The sequence below is a fragment of the Caloenas nicobarica genome, chromosome 5 (genome assembly GCF_036013445.1).
Source record: "Caloenas nicobarica isolate bCalNic1 chromosome 5, bCalNic1.hap1, whole genome shotgun sequence".
Classification (NCBI taxonomy): Eukaryota; Metazoa; Chordata; class Aves; order Columbiformes; family Columbidae; genus Caloenas; species Caloenas nicobarica.
Genome location: NC_088249.1, coordinates 63854478 through 63878621, shown reverse-complemented (window position 1 = coordinate 63878621; position 24144 = coordinate 63854478). Strand labels below are relative to the sequence as shown.

General features: G+C 40.9%; 1 protein-coding gene across 2 annotated transcripts in view; it reads left to right on the top strand.

Annotated features, from left to right (window-relative positions):
- The first annotated feature begins 6093 nt into the window (after positions 1-6093).
- The window catches only part of ANO5 (anoctamin 5), a 54748-nt gene continuing 36697 nt past the window's right edge, over positions 6094-24144 (top strand). The window contains exons 1-3 of one of the 2 annotated variants that reach the window (XM_065635119.1): positions 6094-6314; positions 17565-17635; positions 22730-22777. In XM_065635119.1, the coding sequence (XP_065491191.1) occupies positions 6254-6314; positions 17565-17635; positions 22730-22777 (180 nt within the window). In that variant the 5' untranslated portion in view covers positions 6094-6253. The remainder of the gene's footprint in view (positions 6315-17564; positions 17636-22729; positions 22778-24144) is intronic. The other variant, XM_065635120.1, reaches the window with a different exon arrangement.

Below are 24144 nucleotides of genomic sequence, written 5' to 3'. Positions count from 1 at the left end.
CTTTTATGGTACCTTTATCACTCGGTTCTGCTTTACTGTCTAAGCTGATTAATGCACACTGAATGGAATTTTTAAATATTTTTGCTAGAGCCACTGAGCTCCCTGCATCATTTCGGTGCTCTGGCTTTCACACAACAGCCTTATTTACCCACTCCACAATCCTCTGTGTTTAAAAAATAATATAATTAGACTTTATTTATCCATTTTTCACCCTTGGATAATCAACAGATCTAGGTTAAAAAAAAGCAGCATGAGGTGGCAGTGTATCTAGTTTCACAGGAAAAAATACTATTACCACCAGAGGGCACTAAACCCTGAGCAACTAAATTGTCTATAAAAGGACAAGAGAGAAAACGGATGATTTCATCAGAAGCACACAGGAATTTACTAGGATGACGCAACTTCTTATCTTAACATTGTCATTTAAGTGCCAGAATTGATGAAGTGGCTTTATCCCAACCCAACCACATTCAATAAGCTTTTATGTGAGCATATCTATCAGTACACAACCCATCGGAATTAAATACTGAACTTCACTCGTGCTGTTTAGGAGCAGTTTAGCAAAATCAATGGAACTCTACCCACAGAGACATGATGATAGTGCAGAATCATGTCTCAGACATTGTTAGTAAATAGATTTTGTATATATTCAAGTATTCTTAAGAATATCTCTACCAGCAAGAAAGAGATGAATTCTCTCTACTCCACAAAACACACCAAAGGAATTTTTTCTTGCTGTCTTTTTTTGTGGCTTCTTTGGATTATTTTTTAAGAAGGCTTTGATGGCAGCTGTAAACAGAGCAATCCAGTTACGGGAGTGTAACCGCAAGATTACAGAACTAAAATGTCTGCTTGTGCTTGAAACAGGATACAGGCTTCTGTAGAAATTACCTTGATCTCTAGGAGCTCTCTGAAAATCTCTGCTGCTCATGCAGAGCACCCAGAGCCGGTGTCCCCATCTCAGGTTTTCCTCCCCCAGCAGCCAGCACTGCGGGACGTGGTTGGGTTCAGCTGCGACCGCACCCACGCAGTTTCCTTGCCCTGGAGAGAGTGCAAACACAATAGTTGATTTTAGTTCTACTGTTGCAAATGTGCAGTAAGCCCAGCCAAGAAAGAGGTAGATTATAGCCTGTAAAGTCATCTGTTTGTTTAGACATCATAGGTGTTATTCCTGCACCACTTACTGCAAACAGCTGACTAACTGAAAAGTGATGGAGTAGGAAAAAAATGCAGTGACTAATAATGAACTTCTGCATACTATGTGAAACTTTTTACTTCCTTTGAGAAGTGTTTGCATTCTGCTGCCTTGCACCGCAACTCTTCATGGCACTTGCTTTTTATTTCCTGGCGGCTTCAGGGCTGTGCAGCAGCACACACCAGAATCAGCCGTCTCGATATACAAATCCAAATGCCCGTTCCATCAGCAAGCGTTGCTGTATTTCTCAGTGCCTGACCCTAGAGTGGTGTTCAAGCAGCTGGGTTTAGCCCTAGGAACTGTGTATAGTGGGAGGGGAAGAGGCATTTGTCAAACAGCCTCTGAATAAAATGGAGGAGTTCAGGGAGCCCAGACTGAAGTGCCCTGTGATCCCCCCACACTACAGGCGCGTGTTGAAACCTTAACTTAAGTTATTGCCTGGGATACAGAAACTGGGCTTCCTTTCTGGTGCACTTAAAAAAGAAAAAAGCCTGTGGAAGTTCCAAGGTTCTGCAACAACTGAATGGTAGTTTTGGGTAGCATAATGCTGGATTTGGGCACCTAAATTCCATCTGAATCCCTCTTTACCATTCTAAGTCTGTTTGGTATCTGGCCTTACTGGTCTCTAAAAGATTAATTTCTTTCTGAATGACACTATTGCTTATATTCTAAAGGGCTAATTCAAAGACAGGGAAAGAAAGTGGTTAGCTCTTCAACCAGAAATCCTCAATGGCCTCTAACTGGTTGACAAAAGCACATGCATGAAGATGTGAGAGGCAGCAACATTAGTTTCTGGGATGCAGCCCTTGTGTGCTGAAATCTCACACCAAAGTGACCAACCATGTGGTTGTTCAGCCATCAGAGGAGAAAAAGGAGGTTGAAAAGTCTGGGAAGGAAATATACCCTGAATCGGCTTCAAATTCAGGTTTTGTTATTGTGTCTATTTCTAACTTGTGCTCACAGTCTGATTTGAAAACTTACTAAAACTCTACATATATATATATAAAAAACCTTTTTAAACAAAAGGAATGTACTCAATACTCATTATCTTCAATAGCAGAAAGTTGCTGCACCTTCTAAGACTGTGATATATGGATGCATGACATGCACAGCATAGGGAATCCTGAAAGCATTATCTGAACAACTTGTAGGTAGGTGCCCAAGTGGTAAATGCAAAAGCTGTATTCACTAGATTCCGTCCCAGAGGATAGATAACGGAGAATGAAATTTTTCAAAGCATCTAACTGATAGACACAAAAGCTCCATATTCCAGGTGATTTAGAACTCAGGGACATATTTTCAGAGATGCTTTGGTGACACAAGGTTTAGACAATCCTCTAACAGAAAGTTGGGATCTCAGGTTGTAACTTGAGAGTGGTTTTGAACGGGCCCTGGGGTACCTACCTGAGACAATGATGGGCACAGAGATATCTTTGAACCCGGGCCCTCCAATTCCACCGATTTTCTGTGTTTAAAGAATATATTTTTTTAAAAAAGAAATCAGTTCCGTGCTTTGGAAAAATCCCATCAATGGAAAACAAGACTTTATAAGGGCTACAAACTACCTGCTCTCTTTTAAGACACGCAGCTAAGGATTATGCGTTGGTGCTGAATGCCCTAAGTGCGATCACTGATAGTAATTTCTGGTTATGCTTGTTACCTACACATACAGCCTTCTAGGTATTTTTATCTTTTTATTGGAAACAGTGTTTGAACTCCAGACCACCAAAAGCAGAAATACTATGACGTACCTGGTTATTGACATTTCAGGAGTAAAATGGTTCTGCCATTGTGTGGCTCCCCATTTCCTCCTTTGTTTTGGCAGTACCTCTTGTTTGCAGCAAGTCATGGAACTGAAAATCTGGGGGGAAAAAAAAAAGATCAGTCAGTTTAACAGGTTGACGTGATTCATTGTATCGCCTTATGATCAACCAGCAATGAAAATACAAGCTGGGAGGGAAAAAGGTCTGTGCCTTTAGAAGGAAGCGTGGTCCTGGATCGCTTAGGCACACTGTGAAACCACCCAGTTAGAAAATGGCTGCTTAAACTCTGAATGTACAAAACTCAAGTCTGGGTATTGCACGGACCTCCCCGTGCCTGCCGTGGGCACAAGGCCTTCCATAGATAGGTCCTCCTGGGAGAGCGAACTTCTGCTCCGTCCCTAATACAGGCCACTGTGTAATTTACACAAATCCAGTGCCTCAGCAAACCACGAGCCTGTCCAATTACAGAGATCTCCAAAATCATCTTGGGCATCCTAGATGTGGTACTTACACGGCTCCAGGGATGGTTGGCTTCACCGCCACACGTGCTGGGTGGAGCTGGGAAGGGCGAGTGTGTAATTAGAAGGCAAAACCCAGCGATGGTCCTTGCAATACTTGCTGTTCCTGGCTCCTGTTGAATACTGGCTCCAATTGCATCTCCTATGGGCATAAAAGCATCTATGTGAGATATATAATACTGTGAGGAAATTAAAGGCCTAGAAAATACAGCTTTTAAACTGAACCTTGTGACCTGGTGCGTTGTATGCACTTGCAAGCTGTTTAAAGGCATCTTTTGGTGCACCAATGCCCATCCTCATTGTTCCTGACACCCTACATCGTGAGATTAAAACCTAAACTCAACATTTCAGACTTTGGAAAGCAACCAGAGACATTTTTAGGTCTTGCTCCTGACTAAAAATATACTTCTCGAAGCAGTAATGTGGCACAATACAACTAAAGGCCTAATGCTGTACATAGACCTGGACACAAACCCAGCACCTTATCTGACTCACTTGATCAGCCTTATGATTAAGAAATCCTGTCATGAAACCACTGTTGCGTTACAGTTGCCCATGTAACAAACTCCCTGTCAGTCTGGTACACAAAATGGCTACTTAGGCAGTAAAAGTTGATTATACAAAAAGTTAATCTGAAAGAAGGCCTGAGATGATATTAATGATCAAAAAGCCGTGTGAAAAAAAAGCACCGAGCGAACAGCCTGTCGGAAACTACCTCAGATTATCGAAGGAGGTGATGAGGAGAGGAGGCTGTTTGAGACACGAAAATGGCGCCAGCTCCAGGAGAAGGAACCACGGCCGCGGCTGGAGCCTCCCGTCCTCCCCAGCACTGCCGGGCTCTGGTCCTGGGAGACGCTCTCAGCTTCAGAGATCCTGAGGGAGACGAGACCAGATCCATCCAGACTGAGGGATTGAGATGGAGTTTCTTTTCCAGCACCTGGAATGAAAGACTTATGTTTCTTCTGCCACCTTTTCAGGCCTCATTTCTCCTTCCTCAGGCTCTATTCTTATTTCTGTCTCTCTCCCGACTACTACTTATAAAGAACCCAGGCTTGCTAGCCAAAACAATGCATTTGCTAGCTCTGAATCTGTAATCAGAACAGCAAACAGCATTATCCTTTATTGCCTGACAGCAGCTTACATTTGCCCTGTAGGCAGGACAACTGCTTGTTGTTCTTAACATCCCTGCAGGATCAAAAGAGCAAATTTATCCTCAGTAACCAGTGACTGTACTGGTTTTGGCTGGGATAGAGTTAAATTTCTTCATAGTAGCTTGTATGGGGCTACGTGAAGGAGTTTGTGATGAAAACAGTGCTGATAACACAGGGATGCTTGAGCTAATGCAGCGTCCAGGCCTTTTCTGCTCCTCACGCCATCCACCATCGAGTTGTCTCGGCGTGCAAAAAAGGTGGGAAGGGACACATCTGACCCCAACTGACCAAAGAGACATCCCATACCATAAGACACCATGCTCAGAAATAAAACTGGTGGGGGGTGGAGGTTGGCAGGGGCTGCCATTGCTGGGCATCGGCCAGTTGGTGATGAGCAATTCTTTTACTTTCACATTGCTTGTTTCGCTTGTTTGGGGTTTTTTTTTGTTTGTTTCGTTGTTGTTTTGTCCTCCTTGTTCTTTGTTTTAATACAAACACGGTTTAATTAACACACTAGTTTCCTTAGTTTTACTATCCAGAATCTTCCCCCCCAACTGACTGGTGGGGAGGGGGGTGAGCTGGGGACTGTGCAGGATTTAGTCACCAGCCAGCGTTAAACCACAACACAAGTGGAGCATCTCCCTTATAGGAAAGGCTGAGGGAGCTGGGTCTCCTTAGCTTGGAGAAGAGGAGACTGAGGGGTGACCTCATTAATGTTTATCAATATATAAAGGGTGAGTGTCAGGAGGATGGAGAGAGGCTCTTCTTGGTGACAACCAATGATAGGATGACAACCAATGATAGGACAAGGGGCAATGGGTGCAAACTGTAACACAGGAGGTTCCACTTAAATATGAGAAGAAACTTCTCAGCGAGGGTGCCAGAGCCTGGCCCAGGCTGCCCAAGGAGGTTGTGGAGTCTCCTTCTCTGCAGACATTCCAACCCGCCTGGACACCTTCCTGTGTAACCTCATCTGGGTGTTCCTGCTCCGGCGGGGGGATTGGGCTGGATGAGCTTTCGAGGTCCCTTCCAATCTCTGACATTCTGGGATTCTGTGACACTGACCCACAAAGGGAGTATTACTTTAATCCAGTTCTTTCCTCTCTTATCTCAAGAATTATTTACAAGAGATGCAAACAGCCAAAAAAACCCCAACCAAACCAACCAAAACCAAACAACTGCGCTATATCCGAACAAAGACATCAAACTGTAGGAGTTGCTTTTCCAAAGCGCTACTAAAGGAGCGTGCCAACGCTCGAAATTTAATCAATATTCACATTTCGGGTGTTTTCCCAGTTCGCATTCAGACATTTCTCTCTACGTAGCGGAAAAGCGAGGGGTTTAATGGAGATAAACCGCCCGCGACCGGGCGCGGTGCCCGCCCGGGGCGGCCGACGGGCGGGAAACCCGCCCGTCGGCCGCCCCGGGCGGGCACCGCGCCCGGTCGCGGGCGGCCCGCGGTTCCCCCTCCCTTCTCCGGTTCCCCCTTCTCCGTGCTCCGCCTCTGCGGGCAGTGCGCATGTATGGGGCGGCAGCTCAGCCCCTGACTCACCCCTTCTTATCCCATCCGCTCCCGGGAGGGCTCCCCCGCCGCCGGCGAGGAGGGAGAGAAAAAGGGCGGCCACCATGAATCGCTTGGGGAAGAGAGGGAGCGAGACCCTTATTGAGATGGCGCTGTCTGCGGATGGTAGGAGACGGCGCGGGGGGGGATCGTTGCTTTGTTCTGGTTTCCGTGCCCGGTGTGGAGGGGCCGGGCGCGGCTGGGGCTTCCTGCCCGGGGGGGGGCAGCGGACGCGGGGTCGGGGAGGGTGGGGGAAGGTTTTTGGGAGGTTTTTGGGAGGGCCGGTTCCGCCCCGGGGTTTATCAGGAAGGCGTCTGGGAGATGGGGTTGATCCCAGATGGTCCCTGACGCCTCCTGAGTGTGTCTTTAATCCTCCACGTTTGCCTAGAGTATAGTTTAATTAGGGTTTTATTAACCCTATTAGGGTTTTATTAACCCTAAATAAACTTTGGGGGGGGAAAAAAAAAGGTTCCTACATCAGCACGCTGCTCAGAACCAAAACTAGAGATAGCCCTTAGTTTCTATTTTTAAACACACTTCCAATACAAGGGTTGCTTTTGCCTAACAGCAAACTTTTAGCTTTTCACAAAGCACCAGCCGGGTTCAGGCTGGGATGAGCTGGTGTCCTCCAGAAGCTGAGATGGTCATTCCAAGAAGGTTCAGGTTCCTTTGGAAGGTGGGGGAAGCCCCTCTCTATCCTCACCCCATCCGAGATGCTCCAGTAGGGTTTGTGTTGGGGCCTTGCTTTTTTTTTTGTGTGGTGGTTTTTTTTTTTTTTTGCAATAGCCAGGTTACATTTTCCACTTCATGTCAGTATGTAATGTAATTACTTGTAATAAATGTGGTAATGATATGATTTCATAAAATAACATGACGCAAATGCTGAGTGTGTATTTATCAGTACGTCACCTGGCAACAGGAATCAACAGTTAGATGTAAGATAGTATGTTGATATTTTCAGAAAGATTCAAATATATATTAAAAAAACAAAAAAAAAGTTTGACTTAGAGAAATTTCCATATGGGAATCATGTTTTGCCATCAGTCCTAGAAATGAAGATTGTAAAGCAAAAAAGAAGCACTAATTGCTTCTGGGTTGGCTGCTTGGGTTGTGTATTTTCCCTACACAGTTTAACTACACCGTCTCTTTTAGAAAAAACATACAGTGCCATTTCAAACACCTCCAGCACTAATGTAAAATCATGATTTTTCAAAGCATTTGAGTCTTGTTTCAGAGAAGTATGACAGCAGTTAGTGACTGTGAAAATGATCCAGAAGAGGTTGTTTACTGTGCCAGCGAGGAGCGGTGTCCGGCGGGCGAACCAGCAAGTGTCAGACGGACGGACGGTCCCCTCCCTGGGAAGGCCCGGTGGAGCTGGCAGGCTGGCCAGGAACCCGAGCAGATGGGTGGTACAGGCTCTTGGCCAAAAATGCGTTTCTCAAATCGCGTGGGGAGGCCTGAGTCATCCCCCGTCCCGCTGCCTCAGAGCAGGGAAAAGGGCTCAGGGCTGAGCTGCTGTTCTAGCCTGGGGTTGTTCTTCTCAAGTAGCTTGAGACTAAAAAATAGTCGCAAAATACACAGTAACCATTTAGGGAATTATGTTGCAAAGTTAATTCTGCAGCATTCAGTTTTCCCCTGGTCACATTGTGGATTTTTTTCTACTCATAAACATCAAATATAAGGAGATTTGAGGGGTTTCGGTGGATGAGGATGATTTACTAGGATTTACCATACAGTAGCACATAACTCTCCATACAAAATCTTGCATCAGGTCAATGAATTTTTTAATCAAACACTTTTCTAAAACAGTAATAAACTGAATATGGGGTGATTTGACTTTTTATGTTGATTCGTTGTTCAAAAATCTCTCAAGGATAAAAATAAAAACACACATAACATCTTCCTTAAATTATGGTTTAGAAAAGTTAACAGCACGCATACATTGCCACTGGGCCTTCTCGTAGATCTGAACATCTGCTTTTGTGCTTTTAAGGAGGCTCCAGGCTATAGATGTCTGACGTGCTCAAGCAGGGTCTGTGTGAGTCGATAGGAACAAGGCAGAAGCAAAAACATCTGCTACTTATTTTCCTTAGAGATGTGTTCATATTTGGATAGTGCGTGTGCATTTAATTCTGGTTGGCTACTGCATTTCATTGAACTTGAATGCTGAGGAACAGGTTGTATGGGTGAAAAACTACTCACCAGCAGCAGAAAGTTTAGTTTGCAGGGTCTGTGCTTAGAAACCATGTGCCAAAACTTCTACCTTGGAGGAAACTTTCTGGCTTCCTGTTTAATTACACCCGCATGAGGTAATAACTTCCATTTTCGTGTGCGTGATTTTTGCTTTCTTTTGGAAGATGTGTGGCATTTACTTCAAATATTAAAAACTAAGAAAAGTGAACTTGCGAAATCGGAACGTAAATATCCGAGGAAGACGACCACAGTATGTTGTTAGGAATATTTCTTTATGTCTGTGCTATCTTTCAGTGTTTTTTTTTTCCCAGCATGAAATGTTAATGCTACGGTAGCCGTGTTGTGGGATGTGTCCCCAAGACTGTGGATCTTCTGGAAACTCGTAAATGGCTCCGTGCCATGATTGGGAACATGCTGCCTTTATATGCATGGTTCCTTTTTCAAAACTTCCAGGAGTCTGGTTTGAACTCGAAATGCTCTAAGACTGATCCAAATTCAAACGTTTATTTAGGTTGGTTGTCATCTTGCTCGTGTTCCCTCTGAAAAAGGCAGCAAAACATCGGGAAAAGCCAAGGGCATGACTTGGAAATGGTGCTCGTGCTTCTCATAGTGCCTCAGCATTCAGATTCAAGTACTGCTGTTGTTTAATAGAATGATACTTCACTTACTTAATCAGAATTATTACGATTCATACCAGTAACATAAAACATAGGCCTCTGTTTAAAACTACATCTGTCTCTAATTACTGGAGCAATGTATGTAGTAATTTCTGATCTATTTGTGGAAGCGTTGAATGGGATATCATGTTCCCAACAGGGCTAAAGCAGAGGGTTTGTTAACGTGAAAGCTTTTTTTAAGGATTATTCCTAGGTAATAAAATAAAAGCTTAATAAAATAAAAGCTTAATAAAATAAATTTACACATAGTTCAGAATATAAAAAGCGGGGGAGAAAATACTCCCTTAGACCAACCCCTGTGTAGTTCCTGAGTGGAATTTCTTTACTGGCTGCGATGCGTCACTGCGGGGGCACAATGTAAATACAGGTTGGTTATGGGAAGGTAAAACCTCCTTTTTAACGGAAAAATCCTGTTTGTAGTAGGGCAGCCTGCTTTTGGGAACTGATCCCAACAACTTGCATAATATCGCCTTATATCTATTTTTTGTATACATGCTGTGGTGCTTTTAATGAGAAAATAAACGTTAAGCTCCTTCCACCACAGCTGTTATGTATGGATTTTATCCAGAGATTGTCGCAGCTAAAAAAAAAAATTAAAAAAAAAAAAAAAAAAATTTGCTTTGGACTGGTGACTGAGACTTATAACACTTTTATTTTAGATGAGGACCCTGCATGTGAGATTAAAGTCAGGTTTATACCCTTTACTCTGTAGCCCAGTGAATGGCAAAGCGGAGCAGCTCCCCAGGAGGGATTAAGTCTCTCGCATTCCCTCTTAACCCAGTAGCAATTATGTGGGAAGTTTAGGCCAGGCTTGGGAGAGCTGGGCAATCCAGCTCAATTCCCTCTGGTGAAGAGCCGAGTGGTGAATCCTCTTTACCCCCCTATTTAAAAGTGGCTCTGCAGCTTCACCTTTTTGCTCAGAAAATGAAAGAAAATGCTGTTTGTCCCTTGCAGCGGTTACTGGAGGGACGGGCTTGGTTCCAGCTGTGGGCAGAGGTTTTGGGCTGAGAATGCCAAATAAATGGGAAGGAAGCACCTGAAACCCCACTGCAGCACTAGTGGAAAGGCAGATGTCCAGTGCATAGTGGTTTGAGTTGGAGATTTTTTTTTTTTTTTTAATAATAAAAATCTGGCTTTGGATCTAAGCAAAACTCAAAATTTTGAAAGTATAACTACAGCTGGAAGGTTTCCAGCCTTTGCTGCTGGTCAATGAAATGATGCCACACGCTATAGGTAATTCTCAATTTACAAACAAAACTCGAAGTTACTTTGCTTTTCAAGTTTTTTACTTAACAGGTACATTAGCAGCATGTTTTGGGAACTAAAGCCCATGTTGTAATGCTAGTTTTTGCACTCTCTAGGAAAGTTTCTCCAGAAATAAGATAACTGTATCATAAAACGGAAGCGCACTTTTAACATCTATGTACAAATGATTAATAAGTACTATGATGCAAGGAAAAACTAGGATAAGATACAAGGGTGCTACTAAAAATGTGCCTTGAAAATTATGCTGAGAACCGTTGGCAGGTATTTTGTGGGGAACAACAAACCAACCCCTCACCCCCCTAAAAAAAAAAAAAAAAAAAAACACCAAGCAAAATGAGAAAACCAAACACCATTGTCTTCATATTTAGTAACTGTAAACTAATTAATGAGTTGGACATACTCATGGAGAAGCACAGTCACCTAATAGAAACATGTAGTTAAGAAAGTATAGGTAATGTAAAAATGTGGTGAGAGCTGCTGTTTCAGGTACTAAGTGGCAAGGTAATAATGCAGTGAACTTTTCCACTAGTTTTTTATTGTTGGCTGGGGATTGAACTGAAGAGCGGTGAGTATAGTTGCCGGCTTGTGCTTCATTATCTAGCAGTAATTTCATTATATTTGGTAGTAGCTTTTCACCTGTGCATGTGTATAAATGCACGAAGGGGAAGGAAGATCCTCATGTCATATTGATAGGGATAGTTCTTGCAATTATAACATAGTTATGGAAGGATTTTGAGGTGTCGGCTCCCTGCAGAAAGCCGAATAATATGTCAGGAATTATTTATGGATAAAACATTGTGTGGGGGAGAAGCTGGTTCTAGGCTGGGACTTGGTTACTTGCATTGTACTATGGAGATGTGTGTTTTTTCTTTCAAGGGCCTCCTGGAAGAACCAAGAGCGGTTAAACCCACGGTGTTCACTGCTGTGGTCTGGTGTGTTTGCCAAGAAAAGGGGTGTTAGCGGGGTGGTTGGCTGCTGATGATAAAAAAGGAGTAAAATAAGGCAGGACACCCTCGTGCAACTGTGCTGATGTGCATTGTCAGCACTAACTACCTGTCTTAACGTAAAATAGTACAATTCTTAACTCGCCCATCTGGGTGGGCAAAGGGATACAACAGGAAAATCTGTGTGTGAGCGTAGTTCCCCAGAACAGCTGAGAAAATAATTCTATATCTGCAATACTCGTATTTCAGTAAAGGCTTCTGAATCTTTCTCTGTATTCAGAATGTTTCCACGTGGGAATTTGGATCGCTCTTTCCACACCACATCACGGCAGAACTAGCACGTATCCTCACACACCGCAGACCTGCCTTCAGTCTCTCTCTTTAGCCCCTGTTTTCATCTTTAGTTTCACTAATGTGGGGTTTCAGCTTTTCTGTCCTCATTTCTTGGGCACCAGTTACGAGTAATTATCTTGGGTCCTGTTTACACAGTTGTAATCTGGGATTTTCAATAGATACTATAGATTAAAGCAGGGGTGTCAAACTCATTTTCACTAGGGGCCACATCAGCCTCACGGTTGCCTTCAAAGGGCTGAATGTAATTTTAGGACTGTATAAATGTAATGACTCCTACATTAGTTCAGTCCTAAAATTACATTCAGCGCTTTGAAGGCAACCGCGAGGCTGATGTGGCCCCCGGTGAAAATGAGTTTGACACCCCTGGATTAAAGGGTTATGAGATTTACTACTCTTTTTGCATTTGAAGTATAGTAGTCTGTTCCGTATCTGACCACTAAGAATAAATTAAGAATAGACCAACATTTGGTGTTACTTTTGTAAAAAGACTTCATTCTAAGCTACTGTTTCAAATCAGACTTTTTTTCCCAGTGCACATGGGTCACCCATTTACACAAAACAGCACAATAAAGGCACTTCATTATTTCACCTTCTTGCTTTGTCTGGGTCTTTTGGTGCTGTCAGAGCCATTCTCCACTGGTCCTCAATGAGGACCCATTGAGGTAGTGAAGTTCCAAATGCTGTTTTTTAGGAAGTGAGAATATCTTTGGGTGAATTCCAGTCTTTCAACTGGAAAGCCCAAGTGATCCCTTGTCTTCCTTAGCAGGCTCCCAAGGGTAAAAGTGAAATTCGAGGCCTCTGGCAAGAGAGCAGAAGCCCAGCAAGGCGTCTGGGTAGGGCTCCTGATAGACATGACTGGCCTTTAATTTTCTGCACTAGCCTGGAATTAGAAAGGGCCCTGTGGCTTGTTATTCCAAGGGGTTTTCTTAACTATCAGGTAGGAAATGGGAGAGCCTATGTTTGGACAATGTATAGCGTGCTACAAGTATACCATGCTAGTGAGTGAATGACTTGCAGATGTGGTTTTGATGCCGTTGGCAAGTGGGATGCCAGCGTGTACTTCAGTCCTGTTAATGAACGGGTGTTTACTTAAAAAAATCTAAGTGATGGGAGCCGTGGTCCGTTGCCCTGCTCATTTTCTTGATTGATAGGAACTGTTTCTCTCTAAGGTCAGTATATGACTTCCAGAGTTATTCCGTCGTCTTTAAAGTAATTCAGACAGAAAATGTTAAGTCTTGCAAACGCAAACTTCAGGAAAAAAAAAAAAGTTGATGGGATTTGTTTGTAAAAAGTCTTTCTATACTGGTATATTTTTATGTTGTTTAATATGAGAAAATTAAATACTTGGTGAATATAGTAGTGAAATTCCCAATGATGCCTTTCATTGGAAGGATAACCAAAACAGTATTGAACTAGGTAGAGCGTGAGGACCGGGAGGAACAAAAAATTGCAGATGAAATTGGCCATCTGAAATTAAATATCTGGATAGCATGAAACTGAGGAGTACTGCCAGAGGACAGTAAGTTCACGATGTGTTGGGTTTTTTTTTAATATATATTGCTTTTTACTTTCTTAATGAAAGTACAAGTTATATGTTTTCCAAGTTTATGCTAAACCCCTTCCCAGCATTTTTTCACTATTTTCTCGTTGTTCCCTGTTCATGTATCGCTTTTCTCTTGCAGTATCTATAGAAGATCTCCCATACAAGGATGGGCATGTAGTAAATAATACATTGGGCCCTCCACTACTTTTGAAAACTGGTGTATTGCAAACGCTGAAAGAAGTTAGAGATTCTGTTGCTTCAGGGTTACATCAGTGATTTCAGTGGGAGAAATGCGTTAATGAGCGATGCTGTAGGATTTTAAGTGTATCTCTGGGAACACCAGGAAAGCAGCCCTGTACTTAACACTTTTTGAGGTGCTCATCATTCCCTTGGGCTGTGATGAAAAGCAATACTGTGGTTCCCTTTTCTTCAGCTTTTTTTGAAGGAGATCTCAGAGCACCTGGCGCTTTTATATTCATATATTTGCAAGGCCACTGCCTGAGCTGGTTTTCTGCCTCTGCAGTCAGATGGTGCTGATGAAATCTGGCCCCACACATCTAAATAGTTGAAGTACAAACAAGCACAGCCATTTGCTTCAGGAGCTGTCAGGTCATCTGCAACCTGGTATTTTACCACCCTGCTCTTATGAGGTTTATTTGCCATCCCCCTTAATTACACGCGTCAAAATGCTAGACAATTAAAAAATACCTGACTTTCTTCAGCTATCACTGGTCCGGGCTTTCTGTTTTTTAATTGCATTTGAATCTATTAATCAGTTTACTTGTGTCATTCTGCAAAACGATGATGCCTGAAAGCTGCAAGTGCTAAATTCAGTGCTCACAGCATGCTTTAACTTTGGTCTGTGCTGGTACGTACAATACGGTTATGGTTGTTGCCTTGACCGCACTGAAATGCTATTCAAGTTCAAGTTCTGTGTTACAACACTATGCTTGTGGTTTTTTGCTAAAAACAGATTTGCACCGCTCTTCTCTTTTTTTTTTTTTTTCTTTAGCCTGGTGCCTTTAATCAAAAGAGGAGGTTTTATGGTTCTTTAAAAGGAAGGCAGCTCAGGGTAAACCTCAAGTTCTGATATAAAATACTCATTTACTATACTAGAGATTACAACTGAGGACTTCGTGTCTTTTCCAAATGCTAAATGAGATTTTCTTATTGTTAGGAGCAGATTTCTCTTCCGTATATTTTTACCTATATAAAATACCGTTGTTTTTTTCTTTTACTTTGTATGTGTTGACAAATATCTGTTCTCCAAAATCACTTGTTTAATAATAAAACACATGCTGAAAATTAATATTTCTGTGAAGCAAGCTATACTTGAAAGCACTCTTTTTTTTAGGGGAATCATGAAGTTCTTTTAAAACGTTCTGAATAAATTTTCCTGGATTTATTGAGAATTTTGTATTTTCATTGTTAAGGAATAGTTTTAAATTTTTAGGAGCAGCCCTGAGTGTGCATAAAGCACCAATTCAAGTGTAATTTTGAGATGGAATCTTTCGTTCGGCAGTGCAGTAATTACCCTTCAGACGAGGCCGGGTGGACCAATAATGCTTATTTCACTTGCTCAGGAGCCAACGTACCAGGTGGGTCCTCAGTGCCCCTGGGCAACTCGGTCATCCAGCTCTGGGAGGAGATGGTCAATATGCACATAAATTTAGTTAATAAGTCATTTTAAAGCTGTATTTTTCTTAGATATGGAAGCACTTTAGTCATGACAAAGCTCACGTGGAATGAGTGACCTTATTCTGCAGAGATCTTTGTTCATTACGCATTTTTGGCAGCGACTCAGTGCTGAATCAGGCTCCTTGGCAAGGATGGAAATCGGTCAGAGTAGATCCCGCTGCAGCGGGAATCCCACCGTGATCTTTTGGGAGCAAAGGACATTATATATGTCTGAAGTGATTTTAATGGGTTCTGATAGTCGTAGTGTGGTTCTGGGGTTAATTTTGTACAAAAAATTTGCAAGGAGTGACTGTAATTTGTAAAAATGAATTTTATACTGAAGGGCCATTTATTCTTAGCAGACGTCCTCATTCATTCTTCTTGGTGTGCAGGAGTTTTTAGATCTCTTTACATACAGTAGAGTGTGTAGTGTTGAAAAACAAGGCTGTTCCCTTAAATATAATGTTTTTACCAGAATATTATTGTTTTACTCTCTCTTTAGATATGAAGTTATAATTTCTTGAAGAATTTTAAAGGTGTTTTCTTGGCTAGCAGAAACTATTACATTCCTCCCTGCTGCTGATATGCGAAAGTGGCATCTTTGTGTTGCCAAATAATGTGCCTGAAGAAAAAGGGGAATATTGAGCTTTCTGTCTAGGTCACAGTCTCTTGTTTCCAGCGCTTGTTCATTTGTTTGGATATAGTGGCCATAACTGTAAAGGATAGAGGAGAATTTTTAAACAGGTTCATGTTCAGAGTGGATTTTCCTTCTGGTTCTTACTGGAGTGTTTTTTCCTTTTAAAGATGACATTGTGGTTCTCACCAAGTTCAAGCCATCGTGGTCAGAAGGTATCGTACTAACCAGCATTGCACCTTCCTCCCTGTTGTATGTCTGCTCTGTCCACTTGTGGTTTTGTTTTTTTTTTTTTTCCTGTGAGAGCCTCTTGGAAATCTGATTTAAGTTTCTGAGAGTCATCAGTATCACATATGAGCCAAGCTTTTTGTAATGTGGTTTACAAGTAAATTTCTAGCTATCTGTAGGCAGCCCTTTTGGTTAGGAACTAATTGGACATCTCTGTTCCCTGTTTTTGTTGCAGTCGTGGTGTGCAGCTCCTCTATACCTTCCTATATGACTTCAACATGCATTTCTTATCCTGCTTAGGAACCCCGTTATGTGTTTTGCAAGGAGTGAACATATGAAGTGTGTTGTACTTCTCAGTTAACGTATGTTTTGCATTCTCTCTTTGCCGCCTTGGATGCTGCACTGGGGTTATCCAGTTTTGCTCCCCAGGATCAGAGATGCTGAGAGAATTTCCTTTCACAAGTTGCATAAGTGATCAGCTGTGGTGCTGGGAGAGCATTTAAAATGTAGAACTCAGAATCGTGCTTGTTCCTGAGGTTAAGCTTTCACAGCTACAGAAAGGATAATCCAAGGCTGCTGTTGGAGGCCGTGGAATCACTATTTATGATACTTTTAGGCAGGCACAATGACCCCAAATTATCAACTTCCACACTAACTTTCCAGAGGTGACTTAACACTGTTCTCCCAACTTGCAGCGCCATATGCAACATCTTTCTATAGGTGCATGAATAAAACTTAAATTTTCAAATTGTATCAACTAATACAGATTTTGCAGGCATAGTTTGCTTTAGCAAAACAGCATGCAACAACTGTGAATGTCTCCACATTCAGACATTTCATTGTATGTTATATACCATTATACGCTATTGCCCAGTTTCTCATCACATCATATGTACGGTTACGAATTACAGAGACTATTTTCTGTAAGTGAACTTAGATATAGCTTGAGGGCACTTTGTTTCCTCTCTTTTTTTTTTTTTTTTTTTTTTTCTTTTGCCTAAGTATCTTATGGATTTTTAGACAAAACAGTTTATATCCTGCCTGGATGCAATTTTGACATCAAATATTTGAAGGTTACAAAAAAAAAGAAAAAAGAGTGGGTTGTTTTTTATTGGTAGGACTAATCTAGCCATAGATGTCCGACAGCAGTCCAGTCTAAGCTGTACCCTCCAATACTTCCTGCTGTTTGATGAAGAAAAGAGAAGATATTCAATGTGATTTTTCCCTATAATGTTAACATTTAAATAAGTGTCCTTGGTGGACTGGCTATATTTGCAGGAAAGTCATGTCAGATTTCAATACTGTTGTTAAATTCAAGGTGAGGATTTTCTTTTATTTTAAATAACAAGAAGCTTGGTAATTAAAGTTGATATTGCTGTTCTTGATCCTGTCATCATATCTCCATTATGTGGGCATCTATAATCTTGAGGTATGCACCATTAATTCCTTAGCAACAAAGAAATAATTCAACTTCTAGCAAAACCCCACAGATAACTGAACCTTTATAACTGAGGCAGCAAAGCTGCAGGTGTTAGACTCTCATAGACGTCACCTATTTGAGACAAAGAATTTTGTCTCATCAAATACGTGATGCTGACGGATTTTTGTTTGTCACATCTAAAAATGTGTTCCCGTCACTGCAAGGTCACAACCGGGTAGGACAGACTGATTATCTTATGTCTCCCAGTGTTTTTTTCCCTTCGAAGAACTATTCGTGCAGATTTTATGTGGCTGAGTAGTATTTTCCAGCTTTTGCTTGTTTGTAGTTCCATGCCCTCGAGGTTCACTTCGTTTTCAGCTACAATCATGTTTTAAAATAAGGAATGTATTTATGTGAATCTTTCTTTCCATATTCCTTAGGGGAAGAATGCAATGGACCCTTATGTGAAACTGTTTCATCTGCAGAATCAGAAATCCCCAGCAGCTCCGAGGTAAGGTCCAGTATGGACGGTGTTACTTTATTACTGGTAGGAAGAAAGAGGAGAGTTGCTGTGAGAGAATTAGTTTTAAAAACAATATTTCTTTTAGATTGTCTTACACCTCCTTTTTTATCCCGTAAACATCTTCCTCCTCTAGTGTTCCGAAGGAGCAAAACCATGAAAGTGCCACTGACACTCATTGAGTCTTACAAAAGACTTTACGAATGTTAGCGCTGCAACACAGTAGTGGTAGAAAACAGTGTTTCCAGTATCACTCTTGAAATGAGAATCTCACAATCATTTGATGTTTTGGCAATTGGAAAAACATAATGCTTCTGCACAAACCCAGCACTTCATTTCATGCTGCGAATTATATTGCTGGCTCGGTAGGGAAATCAAGGCACTCACGTTCCTCTGCTCTAGGAACTTTTTGACAGTGCAGCAAGACTTACGAAAAAGCAAATGAAGGTTTGAGTTTTAGGAATGCGGTCTCATTTATCTGATTTTTGCTTTCTGTGCATTAGGCAGACATAAAGCTACAGAGTTAATCTTCTTGCCCCGTTTCACACTCTTACCAGCCAGGACAGGCTTAGTGCTTGATGATCAATGTCCTAGATATTCAGGTTAAGTCTATCCTTAAAGCTTTTCCATGAATTCATTCCAGAAGTAAGGTAGCCCTGGTTTCTTTTTCCATATAACGCTAATCCTTTATGTTCATGTGTTGTCACAACTTCAGTGTTCTTCTCTATAAACTGGAAGAATTTATTTTCCTGCAGTTCTCCACTAGGCTGCCTTTTATCATCCTCGATGCGTTCCCATAGGAACTGAGCGGGGTCATTTGTCCTGGCATAAAAAACAAGCCGCGATTTCTTCCCATTCCACCAGGACCCTTTTGAGCTCAGGTCAACGTGCTTTGTTCTTGTTTTGACAGACAGCACATTTCTCTACTTTATAATTTTACTCTAGTGAGAGATTGGAAACATTCTTATAACTTAACCAAGTACTTAACTTTGTTCATGCAATTGGAAAATATGAAAGCTTAGAAGTCTTAAAACAATGAAGTCAGGTAATTTTAAAATAGTAATGGAATTCATTCATAAAAAGACCATTGGGAAAGAGTTAAATGAATTACATTCAAGTCAGAACTTCATTATGCTTGGACTGTCTTTTCTTTTGGAAGGGAAGAAATGTAACGTACAATAAGAATATTTTTCTGCTCAGCAATAGGGAGAAAAAGCTACATCCTTATTGTTGATTTAGCAAGAGCAGGGGGAAAAGAAATCTAGATTCAAATACAGAAAGCAGAAAACATTACCTATCCATAATTCAGTGGCTTTTTTTTTTCTTTTGTAATCTGTAAAGGAGCATGTGATATGTACACAAGGAATGATGCGAGTAAAACAAAAAAGAAGGTGAAAAACAGTCTGTAGGGAAACCTGCCAACACATACACAAAAGGCAGATGAAGTCCAGGACTCAAAAAACAATTGAGTCTCCTGTCAGTGGTGCTTTGGTCCTTCCTCATGATTTTGCATTTGTGCTCTAATCCACTGCTGCTTCCCTAAATTACCCTAGTTTATTTGCATTTTTTATATGCTTTTTGTTGACTTTCTTTATTTTTCTCCTTTTAATGTCCCACAAAGACAAAAGAAACAGGATCGCTTAGAGTTCAACAGCTTTTCATATTACAAGCCTTATAGCATGCGGCATTTCTAGATACTGGGAGGCGAGGAGATGTTTTCAGCACAGACTGGAGGGGAATAAAAATGGATATGCTAGGGATATTTTCAGATAGGCGCTGCAATGGGGACTGCTTCAAATGATCTCCTTTTTAAATCAATAATTCACAGACAGCGACTTCTGTTAGGGACCAGCAACTGTCCTAATCGAGTCTCTAGATGTAGAATCTACCTGGATCAATCTTTATGGTGTTTGTGTTCCAAAAAATAGATAAATGCCTCTGAAAGTCCTTTCAAGAAAATTGGAAAATCAATGAAAGAAAAACTGAGAATCTGTTTTTTCTCTGTACTTTATATTTATGCAAAGAGAGCACCAGAAAAAAAATATATAATGGCATAATTCTGTTTTGATAGCACAGTGCATCTCTGTTCCGTGATTATAATTAGTTGTTCAAATGAAAAAGGAAATGAGGATGAGGCCCACTGACACAATAGTGTTCTTATTCTTAAGAGGGAAGAAGGTTGGTTATATAATTTAAGATTGGAAGAAAGGTTAAAAAGTTAGAGTTTGTATTAAATTTCCTGATAGTAAAATTCTAGGCTATTCAAATGGGATAATTGTAAAGTTAGTACAAATTTTGTAGAAGACTTACTAACTAGTCTGTATTTTATCAGCATCTGTAAGAGGCGTATGCTGAGGACTATTTGTCTGCTGTTCCAATTAAGAAGTGCAAAGTAATTTAAAACGTTTGCTTTGTGTGTATGTGGACGCTGCGTTTCTCAGCCCATACAAGGCTGTACTACTCTGAGTAAAGCTGCAGGATAGTGCCCTACTCTGGCTGTGAGAAGCTACGAGGTAATTTTGCACAGTTAAAGATGAAATTTTCACCCTTCCTGTTAATTTCACACCAATGGAATGCTTACTAAAAATTTCTGTTAAACAGGATTTTCCATATTGTAACTTGATTGTGAGAAAATCTGAGAACAAGCCATCTTTATTTAAGCCAGGTTAGCAGGAGTAAATTGACAGAGCTCCATCAAATGTGGCAAAACAAAGCATTTTACCAAAATTAGGCATGTGAGACAGGTTATTCTTTTTTTTGAGAGCAGCAGTTGCTGCAGGTGTTCCAAATGAACTGATTTCTTTTTTCTGAAAAAAACGCCATGATAACATACATTACTCTTCATGCTTGTTCATTTGCAATTCAGACCAGTGGCTTTTCAAGTAGAGAGAAACACAAAATACCATTATTAAGACAAGAGTGGATTCCAAAGTATGAAGCACCAGCCCAGCAGTGCTGCCAACCTTTATTCTTGGTTTTCATCTCAGCGAGGTTGGACTATTTGAGCATTTCTGAAAGCACGGATTGGTTCTTGTTTTGGGGTTCGTGTGTTATGAAGACTGAAGCCCCATTGTGCTGTACAGAGAATTTAGCATGTGATGAAAAAATTATGTCTCTCTAGAAGAGTTGTTGCACTTTAAATGTGCAAGGTAAAGGTATGTTGACTATAATTATTTTTTTTAATACATAACCCGCAGGACTTGAGCCAAATAATTTCAGGCAGTTGTACTGAGAGCAGGGGGAGTTCCCTGGTTTAACAGGAAAGTGTTTCACAAAACAAATGGGAACGTACAAAGGGTTTTTGGCAGCTGGACGCTGTTTTCATCCCACAGTTGAACGTTTCACCAAATATATTACAATTTTATCTCGGAGTGAAACAGTGTAGGCAGCACGTGAGGTGCAGCGGGTGGCTAAAATCCATATTTACATTGAATTATGGAGGAGGTGGGAGCAGCACAGGATGGACAGGTGGAAGAAAAAATGAGGACATCAGGAACAAGGCTGCACTGTTATCCATGTCAAATTTGTACAGTACTTTACATGGCAGGTATTTTCAGTGTATAATTGGAGAAAAACTTCCCGTTTAAGTGTCTCAGCCCTTATTTCTCTACAAATAGTGCAGGTTTTTCCAGTAGCATCAGTGATGAGAGGATTAGACCTCTAAAGCCAGTTCAGACTATCTTAGGGTAAGGGCACAGTGCGGCTATTTACGTTTGCACTGTTTCTCATGTGGATTCCTTGCCAAAAACAGATCGATCTCTCTGGGTTTGCTTGACTGAATTCTGAAGAGGACATTTTAATCTTATTTAGATAAGCAAATACTCAGATGGCATCACAAAGAAAGAATGTAGAATTGTGTGTGTGTGTGTATCACTTGCAATGTAAATAGGAACAAAAATAGCGTGTTTCACAGAATTATAGGAGTGGGCCTGTGTGGTTTCTCTCAAGTAAAATTGCAATAAAAGTGAAAAATGTTCACTTCGAATTTCAAAAATCATGGACGGTACTTTATGAAAATTGGATTTGGGGAAATGCACGTTTTTGAAATAATACAACCCCAAACCAATAAATGATGATACGATAATGAAATGAAGTTAGTATTCTGCTTCTGTTGAAAGCTAATTTAATTCCATAGGGAACTGTCCTATTTTCATAGTCCGCTTGCACGATTTGGTTGCACTGTTTAAACCTGTCTATAATTTGTTTCCAGAAGCAGAAGAACAGTGTGAGAAATTATTGACTAACAGAATTAGGTGTTGCCAAATTGCTTAGGGACTGTAAACCAGCATTCATTCCAACAGCGAAGCCTCCAGGTCCCTTATTCCTGCCATCCCTGCCTGCAAAATATTCCGAGGACGTTGCAGCACCCTCTGGGCCCCCGTACAGAAAAATAATGAGCACCCAGATTTTGTATTAATACAATGAATACAACTAAAATCAGGGTAGGGCCTCAGCAGGCATGGATCAGAACTGGAAGCCGGGAAGCCCTCACCAGTCTCATGAGGTGTAACAACTGTAATTACTGATACCAATTTGCCTTGTCTACACTATGAGGTTAATGATTTGTCTCCTCGAATTCGTTTTCCTTCAGTTCACGGGGTGTAATTTCAGTTTGCGTTGAAAAAATAGCTGCGAAGGGGTGTCACGTTTGTTCTGAATGCAAGTGCAGCCATCTATGCTATGCACATTTTCTCTCTTTGATATGAAAATAAGAAGTGCTGTTAAAATTTGTTCTTTATCAGCTTGCAAATGGAAAGCTGTGCCAAGTTGTCTAGACTTTATTTTTTATAATGGAAACGCTGAGGATTACTGTATAGCTTTTATTAAAAGTTATTCTTGCTAATATTTAAAAATCAATATGGGCCATGTAGAAGTCAGTGGTGTAGGCTGGAGACCCAGCTCACCTGAGAGAGTAGAGGTTTGTTTAAACTTTATCTAGACTGAAAACCCATCTATCGCGCAGAACAGCTTTTCGGCAACTTAAACCAGAAGCTGCACTGTTTCTTCTGAAATAGCCTTTTATTTTAAAGCGTCCTTTGCATCGTCGCTAACAACATTATGTTTTTCCCGTGATGCCACTGGCAGGGCCTAAACAGCACTGAGACTACTTTACTCATCCCTGAACATCAAGTGGTAAGCAGTAAGCGATATTCATGCTTCCCTGCATGAATCTGTGTGGCGTCTTCTATTACCGTTTGCCAAAAAGTCCCTCACCAGAAAATTTTCCAGTTTCAAGGAAGCCATCCTTCCAGAAATCATTGTTTTTCTAGCATATCAAAATGAATGTGGTCTTTGAGTTTATTCCCAGTGATGGCTTAAATGATAAATTCAAGCGAACCAAAAGGATAATAAATAAAATGGAAAAGTTAAGTATTGGTGGAGTAAACTGGAAAGTTTGCTTTTTTATCATTGTTTTGGTTTGATGGGATATAGGGTATATTCTGACTATGGTGTTATTAACAAATGTGGGATTTCTTTTTATCTGGAGGGCTCTCTGAGTCAGCATGATACTTTAAAATGTTTTAAAGAGCAAGCAACAAACACTGACATCATTTGAAATGTGTTGCCTTTTTTCTTTCTTATTGTAGCAAGTAATAAGGAAAGGCTCAAAATATCCTGTTGTTGAAATTCATAGACAAGACAATTGTATTAATTGGTAAATATACCAGAAAACTTAAAATAACCATTATTCTTTTATGGAGAAAAAAATTACGAAACTCATTTAAGATAACTGAAGAAGTACATGCTGAGGTGTATTAAAACTGTCTGCTTGCTTACATTGGGCTCTGGTGTCTTACATTAACATGTACGCTCTCTTAGCATAATTTTTATTTTTCTTTGTTCTGTTCTTGTTCAATGTGTTCTTTTATCCAGAGAGGCTTTTTCTGTGCATTTAGATTTTAGTGCAAACATCTTGGTCTCCTAAATGGTTTTGAAATGCATGTTTTCAAGCTTTCCGATCTTCCTGTGGTTCAAAATTGAGACACAAGCGTGGTAAAGGTGCAAAAAGCAGCTTGCAAGTTTTAGCTGCAAGAAATACCTGAGCTTTTGTGGGTTTTTTTTGAATGGGAAAGGTTATAGTTTTGTATGCAACTTCGTAGCCTGCATGAAGCATAACCGGAAATGGGGATGTGTGGCGTTAAGATCTTGTGTTGTTGATTCACCTCGTTGAAGTGGGGAAGCACTTTGGTCGCGCGGATTCCTCCAAGGAAGAATATTGAAGAGAACTTCATGCAAAGGGGCTCTCTGGTCTAATGGGAACTGAGTTTACTGTGCATAAACCGGGAATTTGCCTTTTTGATTTTCAGTAGAGTGCCTGTATATTTTCATATGTTGTGAAAATGCATTTCCAGGAGCATTTTGCTTTTGGAAATAAATTTTATCAAACGGTTGTATTTAGCACAGCAGCACTTTAATCACCATGTTTCTCATATAGCTGTAAGCAAGTTTAATTCTGGGAAAAGTGAAGTGTATAAATGTTCTCTGTGAACTGGGGGTCA